At 35.7% G+C, this 25,481-nt stretch overlaps 1 protein-coding gene across 6 annotated transcripts in view; it reads left to right on the forward strand.

Moving 5' to 3' along the window:
• PHF14 (PHD finger protein 14) overlaps positions 1-25,481 on the forward strand; it is a 200,801-nt gene that overhangs the window by 30,965 nt on the left and 144,355 nt on the right. For all 6 annotated transcript variants that reach the window (XR_011503237.1, XR_011503236.1, XM_070509165.1 and 3 more), the window contains exons 5-7: positions 1,308-1,467; positions 6,481-6,592; positions 9,461-9,598. Coding sequence is in view for 4 of the 6 variants with exons in the window: in XM_070509165.1 (XP_070365266.1) it covers positions 1,308-1,467; positions 6,481-6,592; positions 9,461-9,598 (410 nt within the window). In the remaining 2 variants the exon portion in view is untranslated. The remainder of the gene's footprint in view (positions 1-1,307; positions 1,468-6,480; positions 6,593-9,460; positions 9,599-25,481) is intronic.

The following is a 25,481-nucleotide window of genomic DNA, read 5'->3' on the forward strand; positions in this document are numbered from 1 at the left end:
CATGATTATTAGTACTTTGTTGGTGCCAATGCATTCTTCTTGGTATCTTTATACTGAGAAAGAATTATTCATAATGGATGTGACATCATTTTCTGGTAAGTTTAGTTGGTTTTTCAGGCACTGAGAGCTGCTTCAACACTGAGTTCACCTTGACAAAATTGAGTTTCAGGAATTTTAACGATGAGAACCTGATCGGACCAATATATTGACAGTGATGTCCTGGCCTGAATTTCATGTTGGTTTACATCTTTGAGATATAATCTACTTTTGTTAAGCTCAAAATCAAGGAAAATCTTTTTGATTTTATAAAAATTTTAGACAGATATTTATAATTCCTTTAAATATAATTTATACTTCCAGACATGTTTATTTGGGTTAATGAGGAAACTTTGGTTTTGATAACTGGAAAATAGTTGAAGGATAATATTTTCTACTCTAAAATGTAAAGAATTATGCTGAGTAATCCTTGTTTGGTATGTTCATGAGGATCTTTAAACATTTTTATCATGTTATCTGCTTAAATAATTTAACTCCTCCCGGATTATTGAGTTTTTAGTGAATGAGAAGAGGAAAAAGAGAGTAATCTCTTGTTTTCATTCATTTCAGTTATGGATAACTTTTTACAGAAGATAGAATTGTAATGTTTAAAAAGATCTAATACCTCATATAGCTAAAGTTTGGTTGGTTCAGTTGTCAATGAAACTCAGCTTGTCTGATTCTAGTCTGAACTATTCAAGTTGTTCTATAGCCGTCAATTCTATGTGTGTGTGTGTTTCTGTACTATTTTCCTTCTACTAATACTTACTTTGCATTTATGATTGTATGAGTTTGTGTTTTGGTATGCCACCTCCAAAATTAGATCAGAGGCAAATTTGTATGTTTGTTTTGCGTGAATCTGGTCTTCTATATATATTTTAATGTTCAGTACAAAGAGAGCTCAAGAAATATTTACTAATCCATAGCTCTAGGGTCAACCTGATTTCTTTTTAATGAAAAGTCATATTTAAATATTATTTTATTAAAATAATTTTTAAAAGAACTATAAATTTTTCCCCTCCTATAATGCTTTTCCAGTAGGTCTAACACTATTTTAAAAAGTCATTTATTTTATTATGTGTACTGTGGTAGGTGAAAATGTATTTTTTTATAAATTGATTGCACTTTTGTGTTTTGATGTTAATATCGTTCTCATAACCTATTAGTTTTTCAGAATTTTTCCGTTTCCCTTCCCTTCCATTTTTCTTTTGTGATTTTATACATCAGTTTAAAAAAATCAACTATTTAATCGTACTCTTTTTTTTTTTTAGGTTGTTATGGAGTTGATGGAGAGAGTGACTCTATTATGAGTTCAGCTTCTGAGAACTCCACTGAACCTTGGTTTTGTGATGCCTGTAAATGTGGTGTTTCCCCTAGCTGTGAACTGTGTCCTAATCAGGATGGAATTTTCAAGGAGACAGATGCTGGAAGGTTGATGTCATAATTCTGTTGGGTTAATATGCCTGCTTTATAATCTGTCTTCTTCTATAATATACTTCTGTCTACTCTATTCTTTTATTTATGATTTTCTGAGTTACACACTTTCGTTTGATTGCTTCTTTGTATCTTCTTGGCATAGAGTAAATGGACAATAGGCTATGGATAAGAGCAGGAAGGAGGAAAGACCATTTATTGAGTATCAACATTTGCCTTTATACCCATAATCCCATTTAATCCTAATAATGACCATATGATGAGACAGATGGGTAAAGGTTCCCGTTTTATAGGTGTACTACTTGAGGCTCAGATCGTGTAAGTAATTTTAATTTTCTCAAGACCACAAGCTGGTGAATAGTCAAGTTTGAACCCAGATCTGTCTGGCTTCAAGAGTATATCAGGAGACATAACCCATAAGGTGATTTGAAAAGAATAAGTTAAGGAGCCAGCCCCGTGGTGTAGTAGTTAAGTTTGCATGCTCTGCTTTAGCAGCCCAAGGTTTGCAGGTTCTGATCCTGGGTGTGGACCTAGCACCACTTGTCAGGCCACACCGTGGCAGCATCCCACATAAAGTAGAGGAAGATTGGCATAGGTGTTAGCTCGGCAACAATCTTCCTCAAGCAAAAAGAGGAAGATTGGCAGCAGATATTAGCTGAGGGCCAAGCTTCCTCATTAAAAAAAAGAGTAAGTTTAATTTAAAGAATTATTAAGCCATGATAAAAGATTAACCATAAGATATAACAGAAGTTTAAAGGATGCCCTAGGGCTGAGGGAGAGTATCAAGGGAATGACAAGTTTGGAAGGATGACCCTTTCGCCCAGGCTGGGGGGTTCAGACCTTGTTGGAGAAGGTGTTGTTGCATCCTACTGGACAGCTGGGAAATGTTTGCTGGTTTGCCTGGGCCAGAACTGATTTGAAGTTCTTCGCAAGTAGGTGGCTGAGCATAGGGAGCCGGGGCACTGATGTGAAGCCTAGAGTGTGTGGTGTCTGTGTCAAGAGGGCTACAGAAAAGACATCTCTGGGCTAGGCTTACGAGGTCACTGAGGGACCATGGCATGTGGCTGGGCCAGTACACTGACGGATGTCCTCCTCTCGTCCTGCTGAGAAACCCTTTCCTCCTACAGTGCCCTCCACCACTTTTTGCTAAGACAGCTTAATGACATGCTCACTGTGGAGGAGAAATGCTAAAAGTATTTTGTCCATTATTGCAGAGCAGATATTGAAGGATAGATTTGGAGGTGAGAGGAAATAAATTGAACACTGGCCCAAAGACTCATGTTTTCACTATATTCACACTCATATCTACTATCATATCTGAGTTCTCATTACAATAGTATTAACGTCTTTCATGTTTTCCCCAGATTACCATCTGGGATGTATGACTGAAATATAAGAGTAGTTCCTAACCTTTTGTGTTTTGTGGATCACTACCCCCACCACCTCCCTCCCACCCCCTATGAGAAGGGGTACTCAATTTTTATTTTGCCACATAAGGATTTTTCAGTATTTTTATCAGCCATGTTTAATATTTTAACAAGAGCAACAAAACAACCTATATGAATTATCGCTATCATGTCCTGTATTTAACATTGAAAGGAATAGGATACATTTCGTCCCAAAATAAAGGATAGGCTTTTAAATTTAATGAATTTTACTGTAGCAAAGTAAAAAATATATTTTTTAATTTTTCTTATTTTTGCCTCAATTGGTACATAGGCCCTTGAGAAATGTTGTCATACAAGATTGTTGGGCTAGCATAGAATCTACAGTGGACTCTTTGAGAACCCTTTGTGGTGATGTCTAACAAAAATGGCTAAACATCTTACCTCTTCTTCCTAATCGCCCATCCAAAAATAAAATAAAGTAAAATAAATATATAACAAATGATTTGCTGTATTGATCTGAATCTGTGGTCTCGTCATAGACGTGGCCATTATTTTATGTTTGGACTGACTTTGGCCTAGAATTAGGAAGTTTAGTACAGCATTAAAAATGTGTACTTTCAAGAGAAACTGCCTATATTTGGATGCTCGTCTTTTCTTACTAATTTTAGGCAAGTGATTTAACCTTTTTATGCATCAGTTTCCTTAGCACTTCTGAGAAGATTAAATGAGATGATTTATGTAAAACAGTTAGTACAATTCTTGGAACCTAATACGTGCTCAGTAAACGTCTCTCTATTTTCGCTGCTTCTGCTGCTGCTACTGGTGCTACCAGCTGCTTAAATTCTTTCTGGTACCTCTTGAGTCCTCAGAGTTGAAGTTTATGGTGCTAAATTGTAGTAAATAAGTAAGGCAACTTTGGAAGAAACAGAGCTTCCTTTTAGGGAGGAGAATTTTTTTTTTTTACCTTTTTTCTTGTGAATAATTTGAAAGTTCTAATGAAAAACTTTAAAGTAGCTGTCTCTTGATGCTGTCATAATCCACAAAGCAACTTGTAAACTTGTTTCTGAGTGAAGGAAAGGGAAACCTCTTTAACTGTTTAGATTTAGAGAGAGAGATTTGTATTGACTGCTGTGGATCTTACATGTGTAGTCAGCTCCCTTGATGGTGCAGCCTGGCAAAAGTTCTTTTATACTATTTGAACATTTTATTTGTGTTGATGTCCACACTCACCTATAGGCTATAGTGGAAATTATAGGTATTGTTATAGTTTGAAGGATGTAACACTAGCTTGATTCAAGGGAAAAAATGCCAAGATTTGACAAGCTGTTTAGTATTCCAGCTTCAAATGGAAAACAGGGGGAAAGAAAGAATGAAAAAGGTTTTGAAATTGACTTCTGTAAGTGGGCTAATTAGACTTTTTCCCCTCTGTTTGTGATGGGAGCCACAAGTTCTACGTAGAAGATGATGTGATTTAATGTGAGAACACCATCAGTACATTCTTGTTGTTGCATTTTTATTTCATTCCTTAGAGTATTTTACTCTGTCTTAAGTGGTCTTATAAATCTGATCGTGGGAAATATTAGACATACTCTAACATCTAGAGATAATGCGCTAGACCCGATGTTGCAAGCACTTGCCGTTCATCATTATGACTTCCGAACTGCCTCTGTGGTGGTGTCCCAGTAGACACTTAGCAATTGATTACTGAATGAAGAGGCAAAGAAATGAAAATAGCATCCTGGAAGTGAGTTAGTTGTATATGCTGTAAAGGTACTACAGATGCAGGGCTTTTCAAAATCAAATTTGATTGGTTAATATAGTTCCCATTCTGAAGTGAGTCTTTTGAGAAGTATCTTTCTACTTAGTTTGCTTTATTAAAATCTGTGAATTTGAAAGAATCTATTGATAGTTTTTATGCTAGAATGACAATTCTGACTCTTTGTTTCTTGGTGGTTTTATGTGGTGCTTGTTTTCTGCTCCTTTCCCCAATCAACATCTGTCATCATAGCTCCAAGCAAAATGGATGGTAAAGTAACAAGGAAGATTATTCTTTTTTGATTTCTTGATTTGTCTTAATTACAAAGTTCTGTTCAGCTAAACAAATGAACAAAAATCATTTACAACAGGTATTAAAAAGGACCAAAGTTGTCTCAGCTGTTTGAGATGTATTTTAATAAAGACTCAAGTTGGTATCCTCACATGAGTGGTTGGAGGAAATGATACACTTGTGTGCCAGTCACACCAAAATGGCAGTTCAAATATGTAGTACTTGTGTGACTTGTACTCACACATTTTAAGAAGGTCAGTATGAAGCACGCAGCCAGCTGTTGGACCTATCAAAGATAAACTCCTCCAGAGTACAGTGGCATTTGATACACCAGTGGAGCATGAAAAAACTGTGCAAATTAAATTGAGAAAGCAGCTGCTTTTGAAGATGTGTATCTTTATATTGAACTCCACAGGATGCATTTGGGAGGTTGGATTAAAACATTCTATCAAGAAAAATCTCAAAACCTTGGATTTTCTTCCAAAGATAATTTTTAAAGATTTGTAACTATTTTTGTCAGTAGCTCTATAAAATGATTCTTAGTCTTATTCCTTTAAAACTCATAGTGCATCACAAAATAGAACCATGTAGCAATCATAGCCTCTTAAGCTGTGACAAAGCATAATGTGTGGTTAATATAGTCACAAGGTTAAGAGATATTTGCCATCCCATTTTTACCCTCTTTCTTACAGACATGATACAGATCTGTTTAAATTTCAGAATCCAGTGATCCCCTATTTTGTTTGGTTGTAAGCACAGAGAAAGGGTGCCTAATATATTTCAAAAGGTTCAGAGCAGTTTTTAAAAAACAAAATTAGAATAAACTCCTGTTTATTTTTTCTTTTTAGTGTGCTGAAACTTTGAGCATTTGTTTAGTGTTGCAGGATCATTCAGACTTTAAAAAATATTTATATGTGGGGCACGTAAGTTTTAGTTCACGGGTTGTATGGTGAACAGATGAGTTGAATGAAATATGACTTCCTTGTTTGTTATAACTGTTCTGTACAGTTTTCTAGTAGTCATTTTTAACCTGGGAAGAAAGAAAGTCAAGATGCATACCAAAAATTGTTTTAAAATATGTCCTTAAGGATTATCCAACAGCTTTTAGAAAAAAATAAGAAAGAGCAATTTTACCTAATTACTATAGAGCAACTTCACAGTTCTTAAATTAGGATCCTTAATTCTCAAAGTACTTAAAATAATGAATGTGAATACCTTTCCATGCACATGAAAATGATGTTTTGTTTCATTTGAATAGTGGTGTTGTGCAAATGTTTAAGAATAATAGGTAGGTGCAAAGTGCAGAGAATTTTAAGTGAAAGGCAATTATAGTTGTTAACTCTAAGCTTTGGCTAAGCTGCTGGAAAAGTAGTGCTTATTGCAGTCCCTTTTCTGTAACTAAATGATACCATTCCATACATGTTTCACATTCTTTAGTTGCGTGTCTGAGATTTTGCGGTCTGACCATAGAATTCTTTGAGTAATTATTAGAGATGGCACATATTTTGTGTTTATTTTCTATGTGGACATTTTTGAAAAGGTTTGATAGCAGAATCATATCTTCTCTCCTTATAGATGGGTTCACATTGTTTGTGCCCTGTATGTTCCTGGAGTAGCCTTTGGAGATATTGACAAATTACGACCAGTAACACTAACAGAAATGAACTATTCCAAATACGGTGCCAAGGTGAGACGAAGTGTTTTTGATTGTCTGAAAGGGAAAGTTTTTACATGTTAGTTTACATGGCTTTTCACAGAAATGCTTATTAGTATCATGCCATTTGTAGAGAGGTTAGAATAATTTGTAGGGTAAAATGGTAATTGATACCACTGCTCTCTCCCTAGCATTTAGCATACTGCCTAGTGCATAGTGAGTTCTCAGACCAAATCCTTGTTTTTGATCAGTTGGATAATACAAACCTGATTTCTGACTTTACTTTTGAAGTGGAATTTATGAACATTATTAAAACGTACACGAAGCACCTGTTAGTTTACTCAGGTTTCAAGAACTGGTTTTATCTTTATGACTATATAGCCAGCCTAGTAAATGATTCTCAGCCTTGATAGTTTATACATTGGTTTTTATTGATTGAGTTTTAGGATTATAAGTGATAAAAATACCCACTTATTAATTTAAACTTAGGTCTATAATTACTGCAAACATCTCTGGAATGCTAGAACTAATTAGGCATGGATGCATTTTCTTTCCATTACTATCTGTTGGGAAATTGGGAAGGAAGACTCTTGAATAACATCAGTAACGTATTAAAGCTTGGGTAGGGAACTTACAGATTGTTGGAAAATTGTGATATTGAAAATTTAAAAATTTGACAGTTTCTACCCACCACCCCCACCCCTCACACCCACCCTCACTCCAGTACTCTTGTGCTTTAAGTTCAGGTAATTTCTCTTGAGCTGTCTGCAGCTTCCCTCTCCAGAACTAGCTGAAGCCCCCAGGGAGAAGAGCAGGCCCAAGCTCTGATCTTACTTTCCTGGTCCTCCCGTAATTCTATGCTATCTTGTTATCTCTCTGATGCCTTTAAGCTGTAGTTTAAACAAAATAATTTGTCCACCTTTTCTAGCTGAGCGGGATTAATAGAAATTACCTAGACTACCACTATTGAAAGTTATTACTTTTTGATAGCAGCTTCATAATTCACAACCGCAGAGCCTAGAAGGGACTAGCTTAGGTCATTTTCAGTAGACACACATTATTACCATCAATATAAATATAGCAGCAATTAAAAAAAACAGTAACCAGATATTACTTCATATAACTGAAGCCAGCAGTGACTTCTGGACCAAAAAGAAGAGTCATTAAATGTGCAGTTGTCACCTGATTTCTCCATTATCACCTGCGTTTGTTTTGAAGTATTCTTGGGAAATGGAGTTGAGAATTATGCTCATCTGCAAAAGCACACACAACGTTGTGAATTAGAACTGAGACGGTTCTTCTAGACGACATTGTCCCTTTTCTAATCCTGATTACTTTCTCCCCTGTTCTCAGTTACTTAGTTCTCTAGCATTTTGAATGATTCAAGCAGTTGAGAAAGATTCTGTTTTCTTTGTTAGATTGTTCTATAGTCTTATAAGACTTTATTGTCAGGAAATTTTTCATTGTATTCACTCTGAAATCCCTTGCTCACTTTCCTCATATTACATTAAATTACTTAACTCAAGGAACTATCCTAAATAATTTGGTTCTGTTCATGGTATTGACATCCTTTAATTTAATTTCTCCATTTTTCTCTCTCCCTCTCTTCTCTCTGTCTCATTCTTTCTCTTTCTTTCTTTCTTTTTTGATCTCATGTTTAGATCACTATTGGCTGGTATTTTATACCACACACCTTCTACGGTTATTGGAAAAAGACCCTTAACTAGGCAGTAGAGTGTCAGGATTTGGGAATGTTTTCACATCTGTACCCAGAGTCCTGTTCTTGCTGTTTTCATTCATTGTGGATGCCTCAGTCTGGTGCTGTCTGCCCAGCATGTAGTCACTAACTATTATAGTATTGAAATGAAATGTTTAGTGTCTACTAAAATCTTATATTTTCCTCTTTATATGTTTCCCTCATATTTACTTAGAATACATTTATTAAGCAGTTCTTCCTTAATTGTCTACTGGCAATCTTTCACAATTTAGTAGGTTTTTCTTTTATGAAAATTCCTATTGCCAGAGCAGCTTATATTTTGAAACTAATTTTTTTTTCTCTGTGGTTAAGATAGTTTAAAGGATGAAAAAATAAATTTGGGAGGGGATATGTGGTAACTTCAACAGTTATACATTTACTTATACAGTTGTTCTCTTTGTATACAGAAAGAATGTAAATAATTGGCTATATGGTATATCACTACCAATTTCACCAAATTGTTTACTTACGATTACTTTTAATTCTCTTAAAGATATTTAAAGAATGCATGATTTCTTTGGTTGCACTGTCTAGATCTTTTTGGTGAATTTTCTTTGGCTTTTTCTTTACTTTCTTTCATTTTCTAAGTAGTATTATATTGTTCGAGTCAGTATAGCTTAATATTTAAGAGCATGGACTTTGAAGTAAGGTTAACCCTGGTTTGAAGACTGACTCCCAATTATTTTTTGTGTTATTTTGAGCAGACTTCTTAACCTGTCTTCACCTCAATTTTCTCATGTGTAAAATGGGAATAATTATAGTACCTCTTCCACATATTAGTGTGAAATAGAGTGTCAAATGATTATAATAATCATTAATAATGATTATTAATCTATGTAATCATTTATATGTAAACACATTAATATGTGTAAAATGCTTAGAATAGTGCTCAGCACATGGTAAGCCTTCAAATAATATTAATTATTATTATTAGCATCATTATTATATCAGTGGAATTTTGGTATATTAGAACTATGTATTGAGAATTACTTTTTTTATATAAACTCTTGGTTTGCCTACAGTTATTCTTTGTATTGATGTAATGTTGGTTCACTGTTTGTATTTTGTGGTTGCTCTGTATGAGCATGCACCCTTTGTTCTGGAAATACTTTTCCTCTGAGAGTTTTCCTGTTACTCCATTGTAGGAGTGTAGCTTCTGTGAAGACCCTCGTTTTGCTAGAACTGGAGTTTGCATTAGCTGTGATGCAGGGATGTGCAGAGCCTATTTCCATGTGACCTGCGCTCAGAAGGAAGGTCTGCTTTCAGAGGCAGCAGCAGAAGAGGTAGGTTTATTTAAGCCCTTAGTTGTGAATACGTTCATTAGACTTCTTATGGACTCCTTCACATTTTAGAACACGTATGCATCATAAAATAAATTTACAAGTTTATTCTTAAAGTCATTGCCTAGACTGCTGGTCTAAAATTTCAAGAGTAAACAATATGTATGAATTTTTTAGTCATAAAGCATGTCAGACATTTGAAAAACACGTTAAAATTTTTATAGCAAGATCTGACAGATAAAATGAACATAATCCAAGGTGTTTTAAAATGTTGAAATGTCAGCATATTTTATATGAGAATCTGAAATTGTATTTGGGTAATAACTTTGCTCTGTTACTCTCTAAATAAAATCATTACCCTCTCTTCAGTATCTGCATTTCTATGTCTTTATAATTATATTTATTTCCATAATTTTCATTCCAGGTTTATTGGCTGTAGATTAAGCAATCCGTTGTTTTCAAAGTATGTTTTGGGGACTCCTTCATATTCTTTTTTTGTGTGTGTGAGGAAGATTGGTCCTGAGACAAGATCTGTTGCCAATCTTCCTCTTTTTGCTTGAGGAAGATTGTCACTGAGCTAACATCTGTGCCAGTCTTCCTCTATATTTTATGTGGGATGCTACTACAGCGTGGCTTGCCGGGTGGTAGGTCCACTCAGGGGATCGAACCTGCGAATCCTGGGCTGCTGAAACGGGGTGCGTGAACTTAACCACTATGCCAGCAGGCTGGCCCTCCTTAATATTCTTTTAAGGGGTCTGTGAGGTTAGTGCTATTAATTCTCTCACAAACAATAGTGGAGATTTCCAAAGATTATATAACATACAACATGTTGAATGTGGAAACAGTTTTTAGAATCTAGCTATCTTCTTTTATGTGAGCTATCTAGATAGTAAAGAGATTTGCAGAAGTGTAAAACTGCTTCTCTTCTCACTAAATTTTTGTGTGTGTAAACTATAGTATTTTTCATAAAAATGTTATGTTAAGATATAATGAGCTTATTATTTTAAAACAAATGAAGGAATATTTTTAAAATTTCTCAATTTTAATTTCTAATATGGTAACTATCTATGAATATAACTTATATAAGTTGGGGTCTTCACTAATTTTAAAGACTGTTAAGGAGTGTTGAGACCAAGTTTTGTTGATTCTTTAACCCTTTATTTATCTAGGCAGGTAATTGAGTGTTTCTTTGGTAATTCTTCCTGTGTATTCATGATGGATTTATGGTAATAGCTAAGCCTCTTCTTTTATGTTCCTTCTTTTATTGGATAAATTTTCGGTGTCATGTAAAAAGTATCTTTATTATGTTGGGCTTTTTACCTTATCCGTTTTATTTCGTAGACAAAAAACAAGTAAAAAAGATAATCTGATGGAGAAAATTTGTTGAGCAGATTTTGGGAGAAATATTTTATGAACAAATGGTTCCTCTAGCAGATATATTTTAGGTACATATATCTGTTTTGGGGCCAGTCTCAAATTCTGATGAGTTTCACTTTGAATAATTGATGAAGGGTACTGGATACGCTCTGAGCGTTTTTACAGCTATTAGGCAGACATAGAGGTATAGTTATATAATAGAGTTGTGTGGATTAGTCATGGCTGGTGGTCAAGATGGTCAACATGGTGGGCAGAAGTGCAGGGGGGCAATACAAGTAAGACTCGAAAGACCAGATAAAGCCGAGGTGAATATCTGGATCAGGGAATCTGTAGGCTAAGGTTATTACTCTACTTGTGGAAAACTTTGAACTTTATAGTCAGGAAGGTTTCTTTGTAGCCATTTCTTTTAAAACTTGTTGAGAGCTTTGCCTTTCATACTATAGTAGTTTGGGTCCCTTTGTATAGCACCATCCACCATCATTTTGGAGTAGACAGTAGCCAGTTAATTAATAAAAATGTGTGAAGTAGCCGCATATGGGACAGTGGAGTGTGTTGGGGTCTATGGTGATTTAGAGAGTGCATCCCCACGTCTAAAGCCATTCAAATTGAAATGACACAAAACACAATGTTACACTAAATAAATCGTTTGCAGTCTATAGTCTATCTCTATATATCTGTGAGCTAATCTGGAGAAATTTACAGGGAAAGCTAACATAAAGCAGTTTGTGGAAACTGGCCCTGAGGCTTTTTCCTTGCCTTGCTGCCTCCCTTGATTGATTAGGTAGGAATTCTGGATGCTGGAATAAAAAAATATGACTGTTTTCCCCATTCACTATCTTGATAAGTGTACTTTTTTTGGGGAAATGATTTAAAGCATATTTACATATGTTTTTGATTTCTTGTTATAAACATTTATAGAATTAGAAAATTAGAAAGATTTCTGAAAAATGTGTTACATCTGAAGACTTTGCATGAATCAATATCACTGTGGTTTGCTGTTGACAGTAATCATTCTGTTAAAGTGAAGTTCTTGGCTATTTCTCATGGCTGTACTTCTATAGATTAAGATTCGTGTAAAGTTATAGTATATTTAATTAAAAAACACATTTTAAATTAAAACTTCTATTGTTTTTGGGCATATCTTGTCTTCTAGTTTAGTTTTATATGGCATTCTAGAAAGCTTTCTTTTTTCTTTTTTAAAGACTGATTTTTTTTATTTATTTGTTTTTGGTATTTTTTTTATTGCAATAACATTGGATTATAACCTTATATAGCTTTCAGGTGTACATCGTAATATATGTTGAATTCTGTGTAGATTACATCATGTTCACCACCCAAAAACTAATTATAGTCCATCACCTCACATGTGAGCCTAATCATCCCTTTTGCCCTCCCCTCACCATGTTAACCACCAATCCAATCTCCAATGCTATGTGTTTGTTTGTCGTTGTTTTTATCTTCTGCTTATGAGTGAGATCATACAGTATTTGACTTTCTCCCTCTGACTTATTTCACTCAGCATAATACCCTCAAGGACCATCCGTGTTGTCACAAATGGCTGGATTTTATCATTTCTTATGGCTGAGTAGTGTTCCATTGTGAATATACACCACATCTTCTTTATCCATTCCTCCCTTGATGGGTACCTAGGTTGCTTCCAAGTCTTGGCTATTGTATATAATGTTGCAGTGAACATAGGGGTGCATGTATCTTTATGCCTTTGTGTTTTCAAGTTCTTTGGATAAATAGCCAGCAGTGGGATAGCTGGATCATCCGGTAGATCTATTCTTAATTTTCTGAGGATACTCCATACTGCTTTCCACAGTGGCTGCACCAGTTTGCACTCCCACCAGCAGTGTACAAGGGTTCCCTTCTCTCCACATCCTCTCCAACATTTGTTGTTTCCTGTCTTGTTAATTGTAGCCATTCTGACAGGAGTGAGGTGATACTTCATTGTAGTTTTGATTTGCATTTTCCTGATAGCTAATGATGTTGAGCATCTTTTCATATGCCTGTTGGCCATTCGTATATCTTCTCTGGAGAAATCTCTGTTCAGGTCTTTTGCCCATTTTTTAATTGGGATTTTGGGTTTTTTGTTGTTGCGATGTATGAGTTCTTTGTATATTTGGGATATTAACCCTTTATCTGATATGCGGTGTGCAAATATCTTCTCCCAATTGTTAGGCTGTCTTTTTGTTTTGTTGATGGTTTCCTTTGCTGTGCAGAAGCTTTTTAGTTTGATGTAGTCCCATTTGTTCATTTTTTCTTTTGTTTCCCTTGCCTGGTCAGACATGTTACTTGAAAATATGCTGCTATGACCAATGTCAAAGAGCGTACTGCCTGTGTTTTCTTCCAGAAGTTTCATGGTTTCGGGTCTTACATTCAAGTCTTTAATCCATTTTGAGTTGATTTTTGTGGATGGTGTAATGTAATGGTCTACTTTCATTCTTTTGCACGTGGCTGTCCAGTTTTCCCAACACCATTTATTGAAGAGACTCTCCTTTCTCCATCGTATGCTCTTGGCTCCCTCGTCAAATATTAGCTGTCTGTAAATGTGTAGGTTTATTTCCGGGCTCTCAATTCTGTTCCATTGATCTGTGTGTCCTTTTTGTGCCAGTACCATGCTTTTTTGGTTACTATGGCTTTGTAGTATATTTTGAAATCAGGGAGTGTGATACCTCCAGCTTTGTTCTTTTTTCTCAGGTATCCTTTGGCTATTTGGGGTCTTTTGTTGTTCCATGTAAATTTTAGGATTCTTTGTTTCTGTGAAAAGTGTTATTGGAACTTTGATAGGGATTGCGTTGAGTGTATAGATTGCTTTAGGAAGTATGGACATTTTAACTGTGTTAATTCTTCCAATCCAAGAGCACAGAGTATCTTTCCATTTCTTTGTGTCTTCTTCGATTTCTTTCAACAATGTTTTATTGTTTTTGGTGTACACATCTTTCACCTCTTTGGTTAAGTTTATTCCTAGGTATTTTATTCTTTTTGTTGCAGTTGTAAATGGGATTGTGTTCTTAATATCTAAAGACTGGTTTATTGAATTGGATTTCTTACTCGTTGATGGCTGTGTTACGTAGGCAGTAAAAGAAAGGTTGAAAAAGAGAGCAAGTACCTCAGTTTCATCTAATGACATCATACACCTTGCCATATTTTTCATGACTTTTTATAGCCTTTTGACATAGTACTGTATGTCTTTGGTGAAGATCCTTTTGAAGTTTCTGTTCTTTTTGATCCACTTTATGAAAATTCCAATTTATTTAAAATATTCGAACCTTGTTATGACAAAACATATCTTACTGTTATTAAAACTGAGCTATATAGCACAGGTTCAGTTACACTGACTAAAGCTTATGTTATTATGTTTCACATCATACAGTTAGCCTTAAGGTTATTTATGTGCCATCTAAACCCTTGTGGGAGTTTCTTCTGTGATAAATATTATTTTGGTACTTTGAACATAGTTATACTCTGTTACTATGTAGAAAATTCTCTTTGAAACAATATAAGATTATTTATAGATTTTACTGCTATTTTCTACAACCTTTGACTTAATTCATTGAAATTGCTCATGGATTAAATTTCAAGGGCTCAAATTAGATCTTTGGCTATTGAACTGATGCCTTAATATTGCTAGGAGGATGGGGGTTGGTAGGAATTGGCTCTTAGTGGATCAAATAATTTTTAATGAATTCATCAAGAAGTTAATTGCTTGAAGTTAGACATTTTATATGGGATCTCCAGCGATACCTTTGTGTGGCTATGTTAGGCATTTGGTAACTTTATTTCTTAAATTATTGTGTATGAACTTTATGACAGTTACTCAGATCACTTTTTCTCACACTCCACTTCTAATACATCAGCAAATCCTATCAGCTGTACCTTCAAAATATGTCTAGAATATGTCCACTTTTTGTAAAATTCATTGCTGCTGGCCTAGTCCAAGTCATCCTTTGTCACCTGGATTAATATAACCACCTAACTCCTTCCACCCTTGCTTTTCTAGAGCAGAGAGTGGCAGATTTTTTCTAGAAAGAGCCAGATAGTAAATATTTTAGGCTTTGTGGCCCTATGGTTTGTGTTGCAACTACTTAACTTTGCCATTGATTGTGAATATGTAAATGAATGAGCATGGCTGTGTTCAAAGAAAACTTTATTTCCTAAAACGGGCGGGGCCGGATTTGGCACTCAGGTCATGGGTTGCCAGTGCTTTTCTGGGGAATAGAGGACATTCTCAGTAGCAGCTAGCATTATCCCATTAAAATTGAAGTCAGATCTGGTCACTCCTTTGCTCAAAACCCTTCAGTGGCTGTCTGTCTGATTTAGACTAGAGGCTAATTTCCTTACTGATTTATGAGGCTGTCTGTGATCTGGCTTCACATCCCCTCTCTGACTTAATCACTTCCCCACATTCAGCCTCACAGGCCATCTCGCTGCTCATGTAACGAATGTGCCAGGTGAGCTCCTACTCTGGGCCTCTGTGCTTGTTTCCTTGCATGGGCTGCCCTTACTCCACATATTTCCTCATTCCCTCACTTTTTTTAGGTCCTCACTCCATGTCTGCTTCTCACTGTGACCTTTCCTGGTCACCCTGTCTAAAGTTGCAACCCTCTCCCTCCCATGACCCATTCTATTCACCTTTCCTGCTTTATTTTTCTCTTTTTAATACCTAACTGCTATCTAATATATGTGATTCTTATTTGTTGTGTTTCTTGTCTGTCACCTTCATTAGAGCATAGATTCATGAGGACAGGGATTTTTTTGTGCTCTTTTACTTTTCACTGTATCCTCAGTGATTAGAATACAAGTTGAGGGAGGGGTTCCTTCTATCAGTCAACTTTTATTTGATCAGCTGTTTAATATTTAAGGTCTTTTTTTGGGTAAGATTTTATTTAAAAAAAGAATTCTAGGGTAAAATTAGTTTTCAAGCCAGAGCTTTGTGTTGTGGTGTTTTGCATATTTGATTTCCAATTTATCCTGTTTTGATTTCCTGTTTATCTAAAGTCATTGCCTGAGGGTATAACCTTGGCACATTTCCTTGTGGTATTGGAATAACTGTTTATACATACATGTGTCTTTTTATCTTTTTAGTTTGCGTTAGATGAAGTTCACTGCGGCCCCAGCTCAGTTAACTGTTCAACATACATTAGCAAATAGGTCATTTCACCTTGGTATTTCTCTAAGAATGTAGTCTTATTTAACCTTTCTTTGAAGTTTGACTCTAAGAAATATGATTTATTTGGAGTATATGTAGAATATCAGTTCCTCTAAACATTCTATATAAGCTATATTATTAGACACGCATATCTGGACAAAATTATTTTGAGTCTTACTCTTACTCCTTTTGCTGATGCATGCTTTTTACATTGTTGTTTTTGAAAACCTTATTCACTTTTTTCTTTTGTATTAACTGAGAATGTTGAGCCCATTTCCAGTACACCACATAGTGCTCTGTCTCTCAGTTCTTAACATTAGGTATAGCTGTGTGTTTGCTTATTAACTGGTTTGGTTTTTATCTTATGGATATTGTGAATTATGTAACTGTATTAACCTCTAATTTTCTGGAAATCTCAGAGCCACATTTGGAGTCTATTATGAGTGTGCTTGTGGCCTTTAAGATGTATGTTTTGATTGTTCCTCTTCATCTTGATGTTGTATCTCACCTAGGCTTTCAGCATCAAGTGACAGAATTCTTAACTGTAGTGACCTAAATTGTAATATGTTAACGATCTCATATGACAGGAGGTGTAAATGTAAACATGAGGTTGTTTCATTGGTTCAGTGCTCCAGTTTTACTTTAACCTTCTATTCCACCAACATCAATATGTTTTTCTTTTTCTTTTTAGTTCTTAAGCTTGTTGTCTCATGGTCTCAACATTGTTGTATTAGCTCTAAGCACTCTGTTCTTTTATTATAGAATTCAAAGCAAAAGAAGAGGAAAAGAGTTCTCTTATTAGGAATGAAAATTTGTCTCTTATGTTCACTCCAGTAGATTTTTTTCTGCCATCTCTTGTGTCAAAACATTCTCATTATGGCCATCATTAGCAGTGAGATAAGTTGGAAAGGTGAAATCTGACATTTTCAGTTTCTGTCAAAGAAAATGGGCTTTACAAAAAGGAATATGTTGGAAGGAAATGACTGGGGGAGTCAGCACAGTTTGCCACAACTATCCTAAGAAGTTGGCAGTTTATTTCCATTCACTGTAGCACATCCATATACTTAGACCAAATGAGGTAATCTTTATGACAAGCATTAAAAGAAGGAGAGAAAGACTCAGGTGTTGTGAATAATGAAAGGAAAAAGTAAATATGTCACCCTTCTCAATTTTCCCTTCCTTGCTTCAGAGTAGAATTCTAATGTTCTGGGCGTTCTGTTCTTCGGGTCACATCAGTTATTGGGTCTTTGCCTTTTAATAGTGTCATCCTCTCTTCTAGCTTCTCTCATCAGAGTGGGACTGGCTACTCTGTAGTCTTTCCTTTCCAAGGCTTTATTCCTCATTCACTTTTTTACCCTAGTCAGAGAGGTCAAGTTAATATTGGCTCAATTACTTTGTATTTCATAAGGAGTTAAGTTTAATAAATCAGAACATGGTTTAGTCAAAGTTATTGATTGTTATTTTTTATTTATGGTACATTTTATATCAAAAGAGATCACTTGTCTAAACTCTAAATATTAGTATGGCTTTAGCATCTATTATTCAAGGAAAGAAAACAACATTCTACATCGAAAAAAAAATCCCATAGACTAAATGGTACTGGCCTTAATCATTTATCATCACAACTCCAAGGTAGTCCTATAATCTTACACAGAACTTTAAGGAAAATTCTATATATCTGACTTCATCATATTTTTTTCTACCTTTTTTTCTCATTCCATTATTCACTCTCACCTTCAAAAAACACACACACGCACACACATGCACACACCACTGTCCTTACTTAATTTTTAAAATTAGTAATTAAAATTATCTTGTGCTCTGCATATTTTAAAAGCCACTTCAAATCCTTTGTTGGACAATATAAGTAATAACCTGTAGGATAAATACGTCAGTTCTGTTTTTATTAAAGGGATTGTAGCGTTATTTTTGAATTAACTTTGTAAGTTTTGTTTAGTGTCAAAATTGGTATGTCTGCCATAAGACCATATTTGTATCTGCATTATAAACTGAAGTTTAAAATAGTGAAGTTGGAATGGTCCACCTAAGTTTAAGGAAATAGATAATAATAAATGCAGATGGATAATTCTTAAATACGTGCAGAGCAAATGTTAGTACTTTCTTAGGTAAGACTGATATTGGATAAGATGAACTTCAGCTGCAGAGTAAATTAACATAAATTTACTCTTTTTGTTTTAACAGATGCAGTTAAAAAGTAAAAAATAGAATTAGATACTTTTAAAGTGTTATATAATCATTGAATCATATGTATTTTTGTGCCAGAAAGAAATATTATGTCAACTTTTAATAAGCTTAATATAAATAGTTAATATCTTACATCTTTGTAAAATCTAATGGCAAAGGATAATTTTGCTGTCTTGGATAAAGCCTTCTTTTGCCATTAGCTAGAATGGTATTAATTTTTTATATAAAAGGTAAATATAAACATAGTGTTTTCAGGGGTAGAGAAACTGCTATATATTTTCAGTAAATTTTATAAGTATAATTTAGCTACATAAGAAGACAAGATAAATTTAGATGCAGTTCACCTTGGTTTTAGAGAGTCATATTCTTCATACGATATGAGTGTTTTAAGAATTGGTAAAATACTTAAATTGTAAAAGTTATGGGAAAAATGGACAAGTGATGAATGCCAAATGGGAAAAATATACTTTCACAAACGAGATCAAGTTGAAAACAGATTCTTAGATAGAACCCAAGTGCAAGATATCAACAAAGCTAAGTTGGTTACATTCAGTTTTTATAGGAAGAAATACTAAACACCCGTAGACATAGTTTTGTTTATCGTTCAGAAATATGTAAAGGAGAAAATATATATAGTCAAATTTATTTTTCTCTTTTGGTATCTAGACACCAGGCATCTGGGCATTGAATTTACATTTAAAATTTTCATCTGTAAAAGCTTCTAGAAATTTTAAGTACTTGAATGAGAAATTAAGAATTCTTGCTCAGTTTTTTTCTTTTTTGGTCTTCATCATCTGGGAGTTTCAGATTTGATTATAAGACTCTTTAAGAAATAAACTACAGTTGCATTATAAGTTAATTATAAAATGTCTGTAAGGAACTGTAGTTGGAGGCTGATTGAAATATAACTCAGCAAGCATTTGTGGGACATGAATGTAATAGTCCTTATTGAATTCATGTTCTAAAACCCAGTTAACTTGTGTTAAGGGGTAATCTAAACTTTGTTTAGCAAACAGTGAAATTTATATTCAAGGTAGCTTTTATAGTACTCAGTGAAATTAGTCAATCATGATTCAGGGCCTGTGTGTATGTAGAAGGCACTAAGCCAGCTATTGGGGTGGATGAGTCTATTAGGGACTGTAGATATAGCTTTAAGTCACAGTGTCCACTTAGGTGGGGACAGATAGTAAACACAATGAAATGTTAAACGACCATGCAAAATGGCATTAACAGATGTCACCAGTGCCTAGTATGAACAAGAAGTGATAAAAATACAGAAAGAGGAAGGTTCCCTGTAAGAATCAGAAGCTTCAATTGGACCTTCTTGGCTTCTCTGTCTCTTACCTTTAGCAATTTAAGGATTGTAAATTGATGTGTTTTACTGTCATTCGTTCAACATATTTATTCGACAGATAAATTGACCTACTGTGTATTAGACCCTGTAGAGATAACAGTGAACAAAACAGACAAACTACATGCTCTTAAGGTAGCTTGCATTTGAGTGGCAGGTAGGGAGAGGACAGATAGTAAAAAAGTAAGCAAAGAAATATATTGTGATAAGAGCTGTGAAGAAGTATAAAGTAGGTTAAAGTATTTAGGGAGTAAGGGAGGTAGGATAGTGGTATTTTTATATGTGGAGATCAGAGAAGGGCTCTCTAGTAAGGTGATAATTTGTGAAAATCTGTAAGGAAAGTGGTAAGGAGCACGTTTATTTGAGAGGAGAGCATTACAGGCAGAGGGAGCAGACTATGCAGAGACTCTGAGGCAGGAACATGCTTGGTCTGAGGACCAACAAGGAGACAGGTATAGCTGGTACAGAGTTAAGGACTGGCGTTGGGAAGAGGGGAGGAAGGGGTCATAGAGACAGCAGGAGGCCACATCACACAGGACCTGGAAGAACATGGGAAGGACTTTGGATTTTTACTCTGAAAGAGATGGAAAGCCATGAGTTTTGCATAGAGTACATGTGAACCAACTAATGTTTAAAGGGACGAGTTTGATTATGGTGTTGAGTACAGACTGTACAGAGGCAAGGGTAAAAGTAGGGAGACCAGTTGGGAATTTTGTTGTAGAAGGTTTTAGGGTTGAGGTAATGAGAAATGACAGATTTTGTAGATATCTGCTGGTAGATTGTTTGTAGAGTAAAAACAATAGGGAAGGATCAAAGATGACTTCTCTTTGGCCTGAGCTTCAGGTAGAATGGAGTTGCAGTTTACTGAGATGGAGAAAACTGCAGCGAGAGCAGATTTCTTGCAGGAGAAAGGGAAATTGAATATGGTTTTGGACATGTTGAGTTCAAGATGCCTGTTAGACATCTAAGTGGAGACATCTAGTGATAGTTGGCTATCTGAGTCTGAAGTTTGGGGAAGCAGTCAAGGCTAAAGATATCAATTTGGGAACTGTCAGGGTATATATAGAATTTATGATGAGATGACTAGATGAAATTAGCTAGGGTATAAGAGTAGGTGGAGATGAGAAGAGGTCTGATGACAGCCAAAGGGCTACTTCAGCATTCAAGGTTGGGAAAATAAGGAGGAATCTACCAAGGAGACTGAGTAAAAGAGAGCTAACAGGGAATGGTATCCCAGGGGTCTTTCAAAGAAGTGTTTCGAAGAGGGAGTGAGCAATTGTGTCAAATGAATAAGATTAAGACTGAGAAATGACCATTGGATTTGGCAAATGAAGGTCATTTTTCCCTTGACAGAAGCCGTTGGAGTGATTGGTAGTAAACATGAAAATGAGAGTGGAATAGAATGAAGATAGCTAATATGGACAGGACTTTAGATTTTTCCTTGTAAGAGGAGCTTAAAAGTGGAGCAGCATATGGAAGTCCAAAGAAGATCTTTAAAGTTTTTTTTTAAAGATATTACAGTATGTTTAGTATGCTGTATGTTGAAGGGAGTGATCCAGTAGAGAGAAAAAAATGCAGAACTGCTGGAGGAAAGAGGAGGTGGGATCCATTGCACAAGTGAGGGAGTTAACCTTAGATAGGAACTTCGGGAAGTTCATCCATAGTAACAGGAGATAAGGCAGAGGGTATGGGTAGGGATGCAGCTAGGTTGATGTATGTGGTGATTGGAGGATGTGGAAGTTCTCATTTCGTTGCTTTTTCTCTCCCTCCCCAACCCCCTGTCCAGTGAAATTCAGAAACAAGGTCAGCATCTGCAAGTCAGAAATAGGGACGAGATATTGAAGGTTTGAGGGAGAGATGAAATTTTTCAATAATTATCTACGAAAATGGGGAGTAAATTAACTTGGGGATGTGTTCAGCTGGTCAGGTGCAGGTGCAAAGTAGAGGAAAAGTTGGAACCTGTGCTTCAGGTTTTGTCAAGTGAAGCTGGGTGAGGAAGAGAAGAGCAAGTGGGTTGATGCGCCATGCAAGGGAGTAATTAACTGATGGACCGTGGAATGATCAGGTAAAGAGGGTAGGCATTATGTGCATGGGCTATAGGACAGTCAGAAGGTAGAGAGTCATACATTGGAGATATGACTGGTGTTAAAAACTTGTTTGAGTCTTAGAGGGAGTGACCAAGAAAGATAAAAGGTCATGCCCAAGGAATGGTATTTTAGGCAGTGAATTATGGAGACAGTGCAGAATCTAGGTACATTCATGGCAATTAGGTGGCTCAGGTGGGGGGACAAGAACCTTGATGGTGTTATAATTGAGAGGATAAAATATGATATGCTACTAACTCATTGTGGTATTTACACTCTTCTGGTTTCAATAAACACTTCAGTTTTATTATTAAGATACCAATAAAGCATCTCTACTTTCTTAAAAATATACTGTTTTTACAAGTGCCAATTGGTTCTCAGTGTACAAGCCTCCCGATAGTTTCTTCTTTCAGTTTATACCCCTTTGATCTGCTCTGTTAATATTATTCAGGGAGCTTTGTTTAAAGAAAAAAATTTTTTTTAAGATTATAGACAAAATCATGCAATTTGGAGGTCCACAGGCTAAATTTGACCTGTAGATACATTTTGTTCTATAGGAATAGTGTTATAAAAAGAAGCCTTGAATTTGAATTCCCCTTTAGATAGGACATTCCAGTTGCCACAGGCCCTGCAGTTCTCATAGTCCCCACCATTCATCCCCATCATTTACTTTTGTCTTAGAATTTTCTAGTGTCTTTTAGGCCCCTTTTACTCGTTTATGTTTACTGGTACTTTTTCTCAATGTATTTGCATTTAAAACTCTTGCCTTAGACCTGCTGAATCAGAATTTCCAGAGTTGGGCATTAGTCATCTCTATTTAGAAACCTCCTTAAGTAAATCAGGTAGTGGTTGAAAAAGACAGATCTTACTTACTAGCTGTGGATCTTGAGTTAGCAACTTAACCTCTGTGGTTTTCAGTTTCCTATCCATAAAATTGATATTAAAATAATAGAACCCATATCATGTGGTAGTGATACAGGATAAATGAGATAGTAGGTAAAAAGGCACCTGTGCCTGGCACCTAGTATATAATCAGAAAAATGTTTTTCCCTTTTCATTTTCCTTTGGGAGTAGGATCTCAAAAGCTTCGTTTCTTAAAGCACGTTGAAGGGATATTCCAAGCCAACCAATGCCTTAATTAAGACACTGTTTTGACTGGTTTAACAAAACCAAATAATGACTGGCTTAAACAAGGAAGAAGTTGAATTCTCTCTAATATAAGATTCCAGACTGATTTGATGTTCAGGGGATATTCAGGGATATTTGGTTCCAAGGACCAGGTACCTGCGTACTTTTTGCTTCATCTTCCCTTAAACCGTAGCCCTTTCTCACATAGTCAGAGATGGTTTATCACCACCCTGACTGGGTTCTACCCCATTGGAAGGAGGAAAGTGTAGGCTAAGAGTAGGTAGCTTCCTTTCAAGGGTGTGTTCTGGAAATTTCACACACCTCATTGGCCAGAGCTTATCACATGGCCGTTTCTAGCTGCATAGAGGCTGGAGCAGAGAGGTTCTAGCAGGGTAGCCATATACCCTATGAACAGCAGTGGAGCATTGTCTGCTAGAGGGCTGGAAGGTGAAAGGATGGCGCAAAAAACTGGGCTGAGTTCCACTCTGCTGTACACAGGGTTGCTAGGAGTTGGAATCTGCTTCACGACACTAACAACAAAAAAAGCTTAGTACCCAGTAAAAGGATTCTAGTACTAAGGGGAAGAAAAGGAGAATAGATATTAGAAGACAGTTAGTGATTTCTGCCATAGTTAATATTTGCTTAGTATATCTGTTTCATTCTCTAAATAAGATTAACCTCTTGGTCATTCTGGCCTTAGAATTAGGGGTCATTGTTCCTCAATCCCAAATTAATTAATTAAAACAAAAAAAATATTACTTGAGGTATTTCTTTCTTTTCAGATATCTTTAAATCAGAGATAACTAGTCTTTTTCCTAAGTCGATGTCTTAGTCCTAATGCCTAATTTGCCTGTGCAAGTATGAATCCTATCTTTGATAACTCAATTTCAACCTTACCTACTTTAAAACAATAGAATAATTCTCCAGATCTGGCTGTTTTGGCGAAGGTTCAATATAGTCTTTATTTCCATTCAGCATCTTCTGTCACCAAGATTTAGAGTATGTCATGAGACAGGTGTATGTGTGTGTTAATGCAGTCTCCTCTCTATGCTTTTCTTGTATTTTATTTTTATAGCCATGGGAAGTAGTTGTTATTATATCCATTTTGCTAATGAGTTAACAGAGGCCCAGAGATGTTTAGCAGCTGGTTTGAAGCCACAAAACCAGTAAATGGTGGAGCCAAGATTTGTACCCAAGTTTTTATATTTCCAATTTCTGTGATCTTATCCCTAGTGCCATACTGTGACATCTGTAGATGTTACCCTACAAAATTGCATCATACCCTTCCATGGTGGTCTAGTGGCTAGGATTTGATGCTTTCACTGGTGCGGCCTGAGTTCAATTCCCAGTTAGGGAAGTTAGTTTTACTGCTAATCACTGATGTTCTCTTAGACTAGCCGCATTGGCCTGGTGGTTAAGTTTGGCGTGCTCTGCTTCAGCAGCCCGGGTTTGGTTCCAGGGCAGAGACCTACACCACTTCTCTGTTAGTGGCCATGCCATGGTGGCGGCTCACATACAAAAAGAGGAATTTGGCAGCAGATGAGCTCAGGGTGAATCTTCCTCAGTAAAAAAAAAAAAAATGTTTTGAGCTAGCCCTGTTGGCCTAGTGGTTAAAGTTCAGTGTACTCTGCTTCGGCAGCCTGGGTTTGGTTCCCGGGCGCGGAACCACACCCGCCCCCCACCATCTGTCAGTAGCCATGCTGTGGCTGTGGCTCACATAGAAGAACCAGAAGAACTTACAACTGTACACAACTATGTACTGGGACTTTGTGGAGGTGAAAAGAAGAAAAAAGGACGAAGATTGGCAACAGATGTTAGCTTAGGGTAAAATCTTCCCCTGCAAAAAAGAAAAAGAATTGCATCATTTTTTTTGTTGTTGTTAACGACATTTTGCTTTTTTTATGATTATTTCTCTTTCTATTCTTTTTCATTTATTTCTTCTTTTTTAGTGTCATAATTTCTCTTTGGGTTGTAAAACCTTACCTTACTAAGAGACCCTTTTAACATAACTTAGATAAAAACTGTATGGATAACATATCTTTATTTTTCCTCTTTGAGAGAGACCTAAAGAATGAACTACTAGTTGTTTTGTTGGCAATCACATTGCAGATTGCTTTTTTTGGTTACATATTTATAAATTATTTCTGTTTTTGGTAGAGTAATTTTTTTTCTACCCTACTCTTTATGAATAAAAAAGGTACCCGTTAGTACCATGAAAGATGGCTGTGAGAGTTGTGTTTCCATTTGAGGTTTTACGGTTATACAGAGAGTTAAAGGGGATACCTAAAATGTTTTATTGACATGGTCTGGCCATCTTAATCCATTTTTGTCCTGGGTAGAATCTGTCCATGCATTGCTAGGCACTTAAAAATATCACACTTATCTGTGTGTGTTTTCCCACTTATCTTACCTGTATATTCTGGATATATTGTTGTTTTGTAATATTAATCTATGTATGCATAACATTAATATTTAATGATGATTTCTACCTAAGATTATTAAAATCTTAAAACATTTTAAACAGTGGTTATTTTCATAGGTACACAAGTAAACTCAATATAATACGTAAGATTTTATTTCAGTATT

Source organism: Equus asinus, chromosome 1, assembly GCF_041296235.1.
Source record: "Equus asinus isolate D_3611 breed Donkey chromosome 1, EquAss-T2T_v2, whole genome shotgun sequence".
Lineage (NCBI taxonomy): Eukaryota > Metazoa > Chordata > Mammalia > Perissodactyla > Equidae > Equus > Equus asinus.